At 37.5% G+C, this 14,876-nt stretch overlaps 1 protein-coding gene across 4 annotated transcripts in view; it reads left to right on the plus strand.

Annotated features, from left to right (window-relative positions):
* The window catches only part of U2SURP (U2 snRNP associated SURP domain containing), a 50,844-nt gene extending 48,724 nt beyond the window's left edge, over positions 1-2,120 (plus strand). For all 4 annotated transcript variants that reach the window (XM_024769046.1, XM_024769047.1, XM_024769048.1 and 1 more), the window contains 2 exons: positions 250-426; positions 1,580-2,120. In XM_024769046.1, the coding sequence (XP_024624814.1) occupies positions 250-426; positions 1,580-1,718 (316 nt within the window). In that variant the 3' untranslated portion in view covers positions 1,719-2,120. The remainder of the gene's footprint in view (positions 1-249; positions 427-1,579) is intronic.
* The last annotated feature ends 12,756 nt before the right edge of the window (positions 2,121-14,876 follow it).

Here is a 14,876-nt window from a genome sequence, read left to right on the forward strand (position 1 = left end):
TAATCTTTCTTAGAGCAGGAGAAAATCTAATTTAGTTGAATTCAGTTTTTGTCTAGATCAACCTATCTTTAAGACTTATTTGTTCTTAGTATAAAAGGCTTTGGATGTTGTTGGAAAATAACATTAATAAGGTTAGTGAAAATAAAGATAGTGTAAGCTGGTAGGAATTAAAAGCTAATTTAGTAGAAGGAAAATGAATACCTGATCCTTTGCTCACTTATGGAATGTTTTGGGGGCTTTGTTCCATAGGAAAAGGCGACACAGTACGTCCCCTAGCCCATCTCGCAGTAGCAGTGGTAGACGAGTGAAATCCCCATCACCAAAATCGGAGCGATCAGAGCGTTCAGAAAGATCTCATAAAGAGAGCTCACGGTCCAGGTCATCTCACAAAGATTCTCCTAGAGATGTTAGCAAAAAGGCCAAAAGGTAAACACAAGTCATTTTTTTGGTAATATTTGAAATGCCAGTTTCCTTGTCATTCCACCAGCTTTTGAAAATAATTTGGTTGGCAGCCATTTTTTAAAGGATTTTAGAAAACCAAACAGATATACTTTCATTTTAGAATCTTCCTTCCCATCTCACCACCCCAGCCTTGTCATGACTAAAGCAGAAGAAAGCTTCCAACAAGGAAAGACCAGCCAAGAATTTTAAACATCAGTTTCCTGTGGAGTAGGGATAGCTGCTTTCCTTTCCTTTCTGTTCTTTAGCTTCTATAGAATATTCTTTGATTTTTGTCAAGGCTGAAAGAAAAATACATTCTCCCTCCCCACCCAACAGTAATCTTATTAGCAAGTTCTTGGGTAGAGACTTATGGACATAGATACCATTTCTTCAGTGTTTAATTTAGTGTTATATACCTTTCTCCTCCTAGTTCCAGAAAGGTGGTTCAGAAATGTTTTATTTATCTAGTGTTTTATAGAAGAATTTTTCTGAGAGCTAAAACTGCTTTTTATCCTAAAACGTTTTTATTGTAACCATTTTTAGTAAAATCTTTATACAACAGATGAGTCTCTTTTTCTAAATGGTGCTTGTGCATATATTTATATACATGTTCATGAAAATTATATATATGTATATATAATTATTTGTTTTGGTAATTTTCATGAATAGCACTTACAGAGTTATGCTGTCTTAAATGATTTCCTCAAATGATATTGCAGTAGTTGGTTCTTTTCCCTTCAAGAAGATAGGCTGCAGAGCTGCTGCGTTTAAAAGTTTGTGAATGATCTTGGATGCCATTTTGAAGTTTGGCTTATAATAATCTGGGGAGCTTGTTAAAACGCAAATTCCCAGTCCCTGCCTCTTGAGATTTTGATTCAGTAGAGCAGTAGTAAGGCTCAGGAGTCTGTCTTTCTAAGCATGCATACCACCAATGATCACTGATGCAGCGCCTAGGAAGTACAAAATCTGTGTGTGTGTGTGCACACGGTAGGCAAAGCATAAACTTGGAAAGTTTACATCCTTTTTTATTTCAGTGACTTTCATTGTGCTCTCTTAAAGATCACTTTAGATAATTTAAGGATAGTCAGTTTTGATCACATGAGTACTTTGGTTAAATTGTTTTTGTTTGTTTCCTCAGATCTCCATCTGGTTCAAGGACACCTAAAAGGTCTAGGCGATCACGGTCTAGATCCCCTAAAAAATCAGGGAAGAAATCCAGATCCCAGTCCCGATCTCCACACAGGTCTCATAAAAAGTCAAAGAAAAACAAACACTGACATAAATTTTTAAGATGCTGTCACTTATTGGAAATGCGATTTTGTTTTGTGCCTGAACAGTCTGTTTTTTAAAAAAAAACAAAAAAACAAAAAATCTAATGAAAGAGCATTCCTGGGGTTTTTCTTTGTTTGTGAATGCATGTGTAAACTCATAAGTAACTGCATCTGTAGACCTGTCGTTGTTTTATATTGTATAAATTACTTTCATTGTGGCTGTTTCTCAAGATGAGATTTTTATTGTGCTAATGAACTTCATCAAAAATGTGTATAATGGATCTGCTGGCAGTAGTAATATTTTGTTTTAGGATGTTGTGACTTAGCAAAAAAATAATACAGATGTCTTCCCCCCTTTTGTAGCTTTGACAATTTGAATTAGATTTCAAATAAAATCTGAACAGAAAACTATAACGTCGTTTTTTTGCCCTATCGATGACATCAAGTCCCTTAAAGTCCTACTTAAGTGAGTTTAGCACTTCTGCTGTGTTTCTTATACCTAATGCACTTTACAAGCTCCATTGGTCAGGTAGCTAAAGTTTTATATTTACTAAGATGACTGTCAAAATTTAGGGACCTGAGACTCACATTTGGTAGGTTTGCCAACCAGTTTCTTTGGTAAGGTTCCCTTAAGTAATACTAGTACCCAGAGATCAAAAGACTAGGCAAATGTGGTGTAGTCTTTTGTTAATGCAATGCCTGGTTAGAATATTTTTTTCTTTTTTCAGAGAAGCAATATGGTTTCAATACACTTAACCCGTGTCCTGAGCAACTACTTATTTTCAGGGAAAAATTAAATTTCCATCTTTCGATTTCATCTTCTCTCATTAGAAAAGTTTACTTAAAAGTTTTCTAATAATAGTTGGCCATAGAATTTTTTTTTGAAGGTTACCCTTTTACAGCCCTCTGTAGGCTGTCTTTCAAACACTGGTATCAGAATATTTCTACAAGGTTCAGTGTAAAGCACCTTTGTTGGGTTTTTTTTTTAAAAGAATTTAGTTTTAGGTTTAGCTTTAAGTAAAATTTAAAAATAAAATAATTTTCAGGAAACTTAACATCCAGTGGTTTGTAAATTAAAGGTGCAAAAAGTTGATTTAAACCATTTGCAGAGTTGAAATCTGTAATACAGTGGTAATAAATTGCAGTATGAGGAAGAAATAAGAAAACTTGTGTAATGTTGAATATAATATTGCTATAATGTAATAAAGGGTTATGTAGACTTGAACTGACACTACTACTATTTGTGAATCTTGCTTTCAGTTTTTCATTTAGGCACTTTATACAATGGTTTGATGTTTTTTTCCCCCTCTTAATAGAGTAGAAAACTGTTCTAATAATGGATTGTTCTGAGTTAGCTTGTTTTTTAAAAATACCTTTTCAAGTTGTTTTACTTAGTCTTGCCTAGTCACAAAATAAAAAAGCTGTACTCATGATTTGAGGAGTAGGAATATCAGCTGAGCAGTGAGGCATGTTATTGCCAAACTGGGCAGACCTACAATAGCTGTAGAAATGAGCCAATCAGATTATTTTACTTAGTGGTTCTTATCAACATGCAATATTGCTTGAAAGTTATTCCTTTATCATTCACTCTTTTGTTTGTCCATATTGTTAGGGTGTTAATTACTAAATGTTGCTCAGAATAATTAAACATGAACATTTGGTGCTGGTTTTTAAAAACCTACAAATATAGCCATTTTTAAAGAGCATGTTTTTCTCCCCTGTTCATTGCCTGGGAGAATGGAATTTTATATAATTACCTTTCTTTGCAGAAATAGCAATGTTGAGTTGCTGGTGATTGCGGGCACTCTGTCATTCATTGGTATCTAGTATAGGCTTAGAAATGATAAGTCAGGAAATGATTTTGCCAGTCAAGTTGCAAGGAGTACTTCTTTTTCTCTCTTTAAAAAAATATCCTGGAGAAGCAGGAGTGTGTAGAAATTGTTAGGTCAGTTTCGGGTGCTTATATTTAGTATTTTTTCTACTGCAGTGGGACATAGCAGTTCTTTTAACCTGCATCCAGATATAACGAACATCGTTTATCTATCTTAGAGTGGGTGAGACTGGCTTCCTTTTGCGTGATGGGTGGGGATTGTGTAGGCTTGGTAGAATATGTATTCTGTGAAGTTTGCTAATGTTCGTATTAGATTGTATTGGATTTTTTTTCCCTGGAATTGCAAATGGTATTGTTAGATAGGTTATTTCCAACTTAATGAGAAAATATCCAGAGTAAGTGTGTTTAATTCTCCATGGATTCTGTGAAAGCTTAACGGTCAGAAATTGGTGAATTGTAAGGGAGGAGATATTCTCTACCATATTTTTATAATAGCATGTTATTCCTGTTTCCTGTCTAAAGAACACTTAATTAGATAGCAAAACTTCTACAGGTTGACTAAAATGTTTGTAGGTGTGGCCATCCAGTTATAGGAAATACCCTGTTTCAGCTCTGTGATAGACAGTTATCCTCCACCACAGCTACATGTAGGAGGAAATCCTCTGTTGGCTACTCTTTTTATAAAGGGCGTGGCTTAAACCCTTCACTCTCTAACATGCACAGGGATTCCTTACCAGGTTAATACCACTTAATCTCTCATTCTTTGACAGGTGAGAGAAAGTAAATCATGTTTGTGAATCTTTTCTTTGACTTTGTATTTCCTTATTACTGTTAATAAGCTTATGGGCACTTCTGGACTGCAACATGTTGAGAAGTTAGAGACTAAAGAACTAAAACAAAAAGCCCTGACCCAAAAGATCACTTTTATTTGGCTCAGAGTGTTCTTGGCATTTCTGCTAAAGTTTGCAGAAAGTACTATACACTGACCTAGTTTTTCTTTATTGCAGACCATTCCTGAGGCTTTTATCCCAATTAAAGGATCTTAGAGGGAGGAAATACTTGCTTATGACTTTCGCATTTTTCCCCACAAACTTTAATATTCTTGAGCACTTGAAAATATTTTAAAGAAATTCTAATCGTGAGCTAATATAGTTTATTAGAAATATTCTGCTCATATTTGCCTCCATTGTGGTATGAGTTCTGAAAAAATTACATGGACATGATAATAGTATATGATTATTAAAAATGAGATGATACAAGTATTGTCCAAGTGACTTAACCTGTTCTGATGACCACAACAGTGTGATTTCTTTAGCAGAGAAAGTTGTTTTTAAAAATAAATAGTACCACTTTTCTAAGAAAATAAGAGCTTCTTTTTGCTTTGTTGTTTTCCTCTTCTTTTACATATTAATGAAAAAGCTACAGAAAATTCAGTGCAGGTACTAATGAAGACACTAGTGTAAGTTTAAAGGAACATATGACTGTAAAAACTCATGAAGTGCTTGGTTCTTCATATTCCACATGCATGTTTTAGAATAGATTTTAGGGAGTATTTAATTCATTTTCCTTTTGGCATTTTTCTTTATTTTGTTATCAACTTCCCAGGACTTAGATGATACACAAATACAGATCCCAGGGGATGTGTTGTGATGCTGGACTAAAAGGTGGGAATGCGCTGCTGTCCAGAGTGAGCCATGTTCCAGTGTTGAAAATTCAATGCCTCAGTGTTTATTCAGTACCACCTCATGGAACGTCAGTGTACACGGATTATATGTATAATTGGTTATTTATATAGTTTTGTAGATCTGTAGATAAACGCCCTCGTTCATTTTTATATGTAATTGTGCTTGGAGTATTTTTGTGTTTTATTCTTTGACTTCAACAGGGTCTTGTACGTTATATCTTTGGTGATTTGAAATATCAGGAAAGACAAGTTTTCAGAAATGAGAATAATACAGTTGAAATCAACTTAGCTGAAATATTCTATAGCAAGACAATTTCTTTTGGGTGAACTGATTCCATAATTAATTACTCTTGATGTAAGGATTCAGTTTATTGTGGAGTTGCTTTCCAGACTGTCACTTTATAGTTTTTCTACATAAAGATTATATAGTTGCAAACAAAGGTTGTGGAATTTCCTTTTTGTTGTTGTTTTTTGACTTTTAATTACTTTAATAAAATACGTTGTTTTCATAGCAAACTTTAGACTGTTCATGTAATTTTCTCCATACAGTTTTTCTAATGTAAGCCCAGCAAACCATATCTAGTTTTCAGCAGCGTTATCCCAAGTGAAATAAGTGATGTGTCATATTTATCAGTTATAGCTAAAATGTTACTACATTTTACATGTTTAAACCATAATAAAATATTGTCATGATAGATGATTTTTTTTTTTTTTTTTTTTGCGGTACGCGGGCCTCTCACTGCTGTGGCCTCTCCCGTTGCGGAGCACAGGCTCTGGACGCGCAGGCTCAGCGGCCATGGCTCACGGGTTTAGCCGCTCCGCGGCACGTGGGATCTTCCCGGACCGGGGCACGAACCCGTGTCCCCTGCATCGGCAGGCGGACTCTTAACCACTGCGCCACCAGGGAAGCCCTAGATGATTTTTTTGATAAGGAAATTTTAGTTCCTTATTGGTTCCACTTTTTAAAGAGAGTTTGTTCTGTTTTATGGAGGCAATTTTCAAACATATATGAAAGTAGAATAATAGGATGAGCATTCCTAGTACCCATCGGTCTGCAAATACCAAGTTATTAGTCTCTAAATGTCTCTGTTTTCTTTTTTAAAACATAACCACAGTATCATTATCACATTAAAAATAATTTATTGGTTCCTTTAAAATCTTTTAAGTTGTGGTAAAATACTCATAACAAAATTTACCATCCTAACCATTTTTGGGTGTACAGTTTAGTCGTGTGAAGTATGTTCACATTGTTATGCAACCTGTCTCCAGAACTTTTCATGGTACAAAACTGAAACTGTGTACCTATTAAACATTACTCCCCCATCCCCACACCTGGCAATCACCATTTTTTACTTTCTGTGAGTTTGACTACTTCAGATACTGCATGCAAGTAAGTGGAATCATACAGAACTTGTCTTTTTGTGACTAGCATATTTCACTTAGCATAATGTCCCTTCAGGTTCATCCATGTGGTAGCATGTGCATTGGTTCTTTTTTAAAGCCTACTTTTTCTTTTAAAATTTCTATATTTTCTCATAGAATTTGAAAATTTTTTTCTGCAAATGGCACATTAGCATTTTCTATTTTGAGTAAAAACTTAAAAAAGAAAACAGAGTAATACCAAGTATATATGCCAACCACTGACTTTTTTTTTATCACTTTTGTGCTGTGTTCTCTTTAAATGATCATGTATGATATGATTTCACATCAACATATCATAGCATGGGGTGCAAAATACACTTTCAAAGCATATGTGATTTTGAAATTGTAGTGTATTAATATAAATGACCATACTCAAATGCTTTTTTAGCTTATTTATTGCCTGCTGAAAAGGAAACTAAAATTCTGGCATTTAGTATACTCAGTGGTTAGATTAGACACTCATTTTGCCACAAAGGAAAAAAAAACTTTTGTTTTAATTTTTTTAGTTATTTTTTCCTATTAGAAAACACAGAGCATGAAACTGTTTAGAATAAAGAATTTACTTTTTGATTTTTTTTTTCTGCGGTACTGGAAAAATTTCCAGTATTTCTCACTGGAAAATAGTATAAAATAGGATGAAGCACTCACTGGATTCTTTGACCAAGTTCAAAGTTAAAGAAAAGCTATACCAGTTACCAGAGCTGAGCAACAGTATGCGATATTCACAGAACATGTGGCAACAGTATGCGATATTCACAGAACATGTGGACAGAGAACAGCATGAGGGAAGACCAAAAAGAGGGTTAGTGTTGTGAGGGTAATTGAACTCCTGTGTTTTGTGTATATTTGCAAGTTACGACTTGTATTTTCAGATTATGCAGAAATAAGAAATGTACCCTAAAACTACTTTTAGAAAGGAGAGCTGAAAGTATATAGAATTTGAAAAGGAAATTACACTTTAAATTCTGCTCAGAAATAATGGCTTTGTAGTAAAATACCTTTCAGGACATTTGTAATGACCTTTGGAGTTCTCAACAGCTGCACCAACATGAATCTAGAAGAGCAAAACTTTGCTTAAAAACACTATTTCGTTCTCTATATAGCTGAAACATTGAAATCGAAACGAGTAAGTACCTCACTATCCATTGGCTACCTTAAGCAGCTTAAATAGTCCTGTTACATGAAGTGCTATTAGATGATTTTTCTTTCAGCATATTTTGTTTCTTTGCTGCAATAGCTATTGGGTGTGAGCAGTTTGTTAAACAGCATTTAGGAAGATGCTTTTCAGATGGTTTTTAGCCATTCTAAAGTTTTTTGTTTTTTTTGTTTTTTGTTTTTTTTTTCGGCGGTACGCGGGCCTCTCACTGCTGTGGCCTGTCCCGTTGCGGAGCACAGTCTCTGGATGCGCAGGCTCAGCGGCCATGGCTCATGGACCCAGCCACTCCACGGCATGTGGGATCTTCCAGGACCGGGGCGTGAACCCGTGTCCCCTGCATCGGCAGGCGGACTCTCAACCACTGCGCCACCAGGGAAGCCCCCATGCGAAAGTTTTAATAAAGGATGTGTCAAACTCTTCACTCACTTCTGGGAAAGTTAGCTGTCTGGGCCTAATACAGGCCTCCTTTACAGGGTGTAGTTTGGTATCAAAAACGAAAAGGTGTTCTGAGTAGGTTTTCTAATCTTTATAGTCTCTAATCACAACATTTAGCTAATGGGAATTTCAACTCTAAATTTCGAGATCACATATGTACCTTATGTATTTCATAGGGTGCTTATCCTTAACTTCTCCTGATATATCCATCTTACTTTAAGAATGTGTCCTCTCCAGAAAAATCAGCAGCATGTCCAAGTCTGTGCCAAATACTATATATGTGTGCCACAAAGCAGAAGTATCACTCAAGTACTTCTCAAGAGGCATCAACGTCTACAAGTACCTGTTGAATTCTGAATTGATTGCCCTAAGAGCATACTTAATTTTACTCAAATAGTAGGCATATGTTAGAGAACGTCTTTAAGCAGGGAATCATCTTTTTACCTGTTCCCTTGACTGACGTGGAACTTGTCGAAACCTGTCAGAATATTCTTCATTTGCATGTATTATGAAATCTAATGTATTCTCTTTCTATTACATAATAAAATGGTGACTAACAATATATGAAGAACGAGAGAAAGTTTTGGTGCTAAGATAAAGAATTACTCTGCCTGCTGTATGTTTCAGAGCTTATGGTATCACTCACAACAAGTTGCAGAATTCTGCTAGATCTGTTTCCGTGTATTTCCAGAACAGCTTATCTTATAATAGTCTTCATGATTAACAGTCACGGCACATACACTGATACTGTCCTACTCAGTGAATAGTTCAAATGATTCTCTTCAGGTACCATAGCCTATCACAATGGAATTCAAAGTACTTAGCTACAGAGATCACCACATCATGGCTTTCCTTGTACCTCATACGTCCTTGGAATAAAGGAAAAAAAGCCTTCAAGTTACTTTTAGTGCCTGAGTATACTAGTACCTACCCCTCTTTATCCTAGACTTTGGCCTTTTGTCAGTTTATCTTGATGTCCTTACATGCACCCATTGGGGATCCAAAGGCCCTTGAAGACCTTGCAAAACTCCTCATGTCTGCGTGGAAGGTGTTTTACCTCTGTTGAAACAGACCCTTTTGTTGAATATGGAGGAGGATATAATGTACTTTTGGAGAAAATAGAGGACTTGCCTGACCTCCTTACCTCTTCTGATTGCCTTGTAGTGCTTTTTTTTTCCCCTCCCCACTTTCTCTGAAGTTTTTAGTTCTTTCCTTGCAGAATGTGTTGAAGACAACAAGGTAAACATGATAAAATATCTGATCGTGGCTAAAATGATATTTCTCATTGATCTCTACAGATGCTTACCTCTGACCCAAACACTGCCCAGGGCAAGAAGGAAGACTTGAGGCGAAGACACAAGATATTAGACATAATCACTTCCTTCATCTCATGTATGAATGAGTCTAGTTGTCAGACCTCAAGACCTTAGAGCTTTTTGGATATTTTGGGTGGAATGTGATTTCTAAAGAAGAATTTCTGACCTTGATCATCTTTAAGAAATCTAGATTAGCTCCTACAGGGCTTGATAGAAAGTTTACAGAAGCTGAGTGCCTCCTTGAGAACCAAGTTCTTTGTATTTTGTAGCCCAGCAGGACTTGGCCAAACAATATAACACAATACCCGGACTCCAAAGCCTCCCTTCAACTTTGCATCGTTGCAAAACGTGGCTTCCAATCACTTCCCAGCTGTGTGGCCTTGGTCACAATGCCTCTTTCCTTATCAGCACAAGTGCTCCATCCCCTTTATAGGGTTCATCAACAAACTGAGCATTTGCTGCACACCTGGCATTGTTCTAGGCGCAGGGGGTATATGGTGATGATAGAACAAGGTCTTTCTCGTGGAATTTACATCTTAATGGGAGGAGCCAGACAGAAAATCAAACAAGATCATTTCCAGTGGTTCAAGGTCCTGAAAAACAAAAAGCGGGCAGTGAGACAGAAAGTGGATGAGAGGTGCCTCTTTTAGATAGGGTAGTCAAGGAGGGCCTCGTAGTGGTGGTAATGTTTGAGCTGAGAACTGAGTAATAAGGTAGGACTGGCTGTGTGAAGATAGGGCACTGAGTGCTCCAGGCCCAGGGAGCTGCACGTATGGCTGTGTTAAGGAAGGAACAGTGTTGGTGTGATGAGGAATGGAAAGCAGTCAGTGTGGCTCCAGTGCAGTGAGGAAAGGAAGGCGTGGAATGAGGTGAGGTTAGGAAGAACTTGACAGTTTTAAGCAAGGGAGTGATGTAGTTTCAGATCACTGGCCACTGTGCAGAGAGGCAAGAGGGGAAAGGAACTTAGGAAGTTCTTGGCTGTGAAAATTAAATGAGATCGTGTAAGTGAAGTATCTGGCATTGCCCCGAGCACATAGCAGCTCTTTAATAATTCAACCTCTCCTCTCATCATTTTCTTGGATCTTATGATTCCTTTCTTCCCAGCAGAGGCTAAGCATTCACTTTAAGATTAACTTCACTTGACCTCTCTTAAACAAATTCAACCAGATCAGGACACAGCACCCCTGTTGCTGGTATATGAGGAAATTATAAATTGTGTAGACTATATAGCATTCCTTCACTGCCACCGGCTGCTACTACTGCCTACTGCACTGCAGGGTGTTAATAGGTACTACTTGGAAAAGGGAGTTGTGTGGTCAAATCAGTTGAGAAACACCAGGCTAAATAGGCTTCTTTACAGCAGTCCTTCTCAGAACCTTGACTATGGACTATGTATGCCCAGGCAGGAGACGTTATGTCATTTCCCAAACGTATCTGATCTCAGAGGGCTAAAGTTCCACTGAACATACTTTGGAAAACACTTTCAAACTGTGATTGGGCAACTTTATTTTTTGGAGTCTGATGAACTGATTGATGGGTTGGTTAGATTAGTCAGTGTCCTTGGGCACAAGTCAGTGAGACCATCTCTTGCTAAATTAAGCAAAAAGGAATTCAATTCAGCAGGATGTAGAGCGCAGCAGGCAAGGGAGCTGGAATCACAGTGGTGGGCAGTCTGGCCAGGCCCCCACCAGGAAGGATCACAGCTCCAGCCTTCTTCAGCCTCTTTGTTCTTCTCCTGGAGGTTTGGGTTCCAGGAAGGGGGCACCTGATGGACCTAGCTTTCCAGTCATAAGCTTTTAGAAAATATATAACTTTAATGGCTACAAACAATCCTTTACTGTAGTTTGCCAAGACCCTGTTGTTAGAAACTTGGGTTGTTTCCACTTTTTTCTAAACAGTGCTGTGATGAACATCACCATGTATATAACATTTTTGTTTTCATTCTTCAAAAAACCTTTTGGATTATTCCCAGATATGGAATAATTGGGTCAAAGAATGTAAACATTTTAAAGCTCATGTGATGCATGTTGCCAACTTTCTTTCCAAATAGGTACCATTTTAGACTTTATGTAATGTTGGGGGATGGGTATTTCACCACACCTTTGCCACCATTGGGAACATGTGACGTACAATTTAAAAAATTAATTCAAATTGGATGAAATTACTTGCTCCCAGCTGGGGAGATTTCTGGAATCCATAAAACAGAGGGTGATTTTGGCAGGCTATATAGATGAATGAGGTAACTGGTCCAGTCATCTGAAGAAACGTGTAGGTTTAAAGCAATTCCACTTGCAGGAGCCATACTGTGTGGCAGCCATATCCCTAGAGCCACACTAATTTCCTCTGACATCTGAGGCAAAAGGCCAAATACTCCTGATATGAATCAATTGTAACTCAGTTTTTTTTTTAAAAAAATCACTATTTTATATTATCTTTAGAAGGGAGAGAAATTATATATAATAAATGTAAGTCTTTGGGTGGCTTTAGCTGTTTTCAATTTTTTGTGTAATTTTGGCAAGTTAGTTTTCCATGTGCATATGTGTCTGAGTATGGTTATGTGTTACAGAAGGGGGCTGGGGGAGATAGAAAGGAAGACACCTCTGGTACATGAAAAAATCAAGCCAAGCAATGCTGTGTGTCCTCTTTTCCAGACCAGGGACCACCTAGGCAGGTTTCCATTTTTCTACTATATCCTGGTATGTGGTTAAGAGGAAACTTCTCCTCCCAGATGACTCGAGATGGAATACTGCGAGATCCTCCCTCACTGAGTCAATAAAAAGTTGGACCTTAAGGTTCTTATCTTCCAAATCTTGTGTTTGATTAAGCTAAAGAGTAGCAATATTGAATGTTAAGCGTGGTAGATAGCAAGGTGGAAAGGGGAACCATACCTCCCAAGCTTCCTACCCCCATCACCATGCACCCAGTTATGAGATACCCCCAGCTTCTGGGCCAGGAAGGAGCCAGTGCTTTTGGTGTGGGTTTGCCCCTTTAACAACAGGGGTCAGATCAGCAGTGAACCTCCCTTAAGCCTCTACCCCCATCACCAAATGTCAAGAAGAGGTCCTCACATCTCCTGTGGTCCAAAGAAAACCACAGATACCCAACTCTCCCTCTCTCCCTTTCCCTTCTCACAGCTTCTCACAACTGATTCGACCATTATTTTTCTTTCTTCCACCAAGACTGAATTTTCCCAATCCTTCAGCCCGGGTTATGTCAGTTATCATGAGGAGCCCCAGACTCCCACGTCACCCTTCACCTCCAACGTTCTAATACACCTCAGGCTGAATATTCCCTGTTCTGTTCAGGATTCACGGACCAACAGAAACAAAATCCCCAATGTTCTCAGTCTCCTTTCTGAATGTTCCTGCTGCCTTCTGGTTTTCATTTGAGCAGAATGTAATAGGAACATTCAGAAAAGATGTTGCAGATACAGGAGATTTTGCTACTGTTGGACTGTGAATCCAGGAGGACAAGGTTTATGACCTCCGTGTATAATTTCATTTGGAAATAACATTGGAGGTCTTTTTTTTTGAATTTTATTTTATTTACTTTTTTATACAGCAGATTCTTATTAGTTACCCATTTTATACATATTAAGTGTATACATGTCAATCCCAATGGCCCAATTCATCACACCACTACACCCACACCCCTGCCGCTTTCCCCCCTTGGTGTCCATATATTTATTCTCTACATCTCTATCTCAATTTCTGCCCTGCAAACCGGTTCATCTGTACCATTTTTCTAGGTTCCATGTATATGCGTTAATATATATTTGTTTTTCTCTTTCTGACTTACTTCACTCTGTATGACAGTCTCTAGATCCATCCACGTCTCTACAAATGACCCAGTTTTGTTCCTTTTTATGGCTGAGTAATATTCCATTGTATATATGGACCACATCTTTATCCATTCGTCTGTCAATGGGCATTTAGCTTACTTCCATGACCTGGCTATTGTAAATAGTGCTGCAGTGAACATTGGGGTGCATGTGTCTTTTTGAATTATGGTTTTCTCTGGGTATATGCCCAGTAGTGGGATTTCTGGGTCATATGGTAATTCTATTTTTAGTTTTTTAAGGAACCTCCATACTGTTCTCCATAGTGGCTGTATCAATTTACATTCCCACCAGCAGTGCAAGAGGGTTCCCTTTTCTCCACACCCTCTCCAGCATTTATTGTTTGTAGATTTTCTGATGATGCCCATTCTAACTGGGGTTAGTTGATACCTCATTGTAGTTTTGATTTGCATTTCTCTAATAATTAGTGATGTTGAGTAGCTTTACATGTGCTTCTTGGCCATCTGTATGTCTTCTTTGGAGAAACGTCTATTTATGTCTTCTGCCCAGTTTTTGATTGGGTTGTTTGTTTCTTTTAATATTGAGCTGCATGAGCTGTTTATATATTTTGGAGATTAATCCTTTGTCCATTGATTTGTTTGCAAATATTTTCTCCCATTCTGAGGGTTGTCATTTCATCTTGTTTGTAGTTTCCTTTGCTTTGCAAAAGCTTTTAAGGTTCATTAGGTCCCATTTGTTTATTTTTGTTTTTATTTCCATTACTCTAGGAGGTGGAGCAAAAAAGATCTTGCTGTGATTTACACCAAAGAGTGTTCTTCCTATGTTTTCCTTTAAGAGCTTTATGGTGTCTGGTCTTACATTTAGGTCTCTAATATCTTTAATTTACTGTGTCTTGAATTGTGGCCCAAGATGTGATCTATCCTGGAGAATGTTCCGTGCACACTTGAGAAGAAAGTGTAATCTGCTGTTTTGGGATGGAGTGTCCTATAAATATTAATTATGTCTATCTGATCTATTGTGTCATTTAAAGTTTTTGTTTCCATATTAATTTTCTGTTCGGATGATCTGTCCATTGGTGTAAGTGAGGTGTTAAAGTCCCCCACCATTATTGTGTTACTGTTGATTTCCTCTTTTATAGCTGTTAGCAGTTGCTATATGTGTTGAGGTGCTCCTATATTGGGTGCATATATATTTATAACTGTTATATCTTCTTCTTGGATTGATCCCTTGATCCTTATGTAGTGTCCTTCCTTGTCTCTTGTAACATTCTTTATTTTAAAGTCTATTTGATCTGATAGGAGTATTGCTACTCCTGCTTTCTTTTGATTTCCATTTGCATGGAATATCTTTTTCCATCCCCTCACTTTCAGTCTGTATGTGTCCCTAAGTCTGAAGTGGGTCTCTTGTAGACAGCATCTATATGGGTCTTGTTTTTGTATCCATTCAGCCAGCCTATGTCTTTTGGTTGGAGCATTTAATCCATTCACGTTTAAGGTAATTATCGATACATATGTTCCTATG

This window comes from Neophocaena asiaeorientalis, unplaced genomic scaffold (assembly GCF_003031525.2).
Source record: "Neophocaena asiaeorientalis asiaeorientalis breed wild unplaced genomic scaffold, Neophocaena_asiaeorientalis_V1.1 scaffold118, whole genome shotgun sequence".
NCBI lineage: Eukaryota > Metazoa > Chordata > Mammalia > Artiodactyla > Phocoenidae > Neophocaena > Neophocaena asiaeorientalis.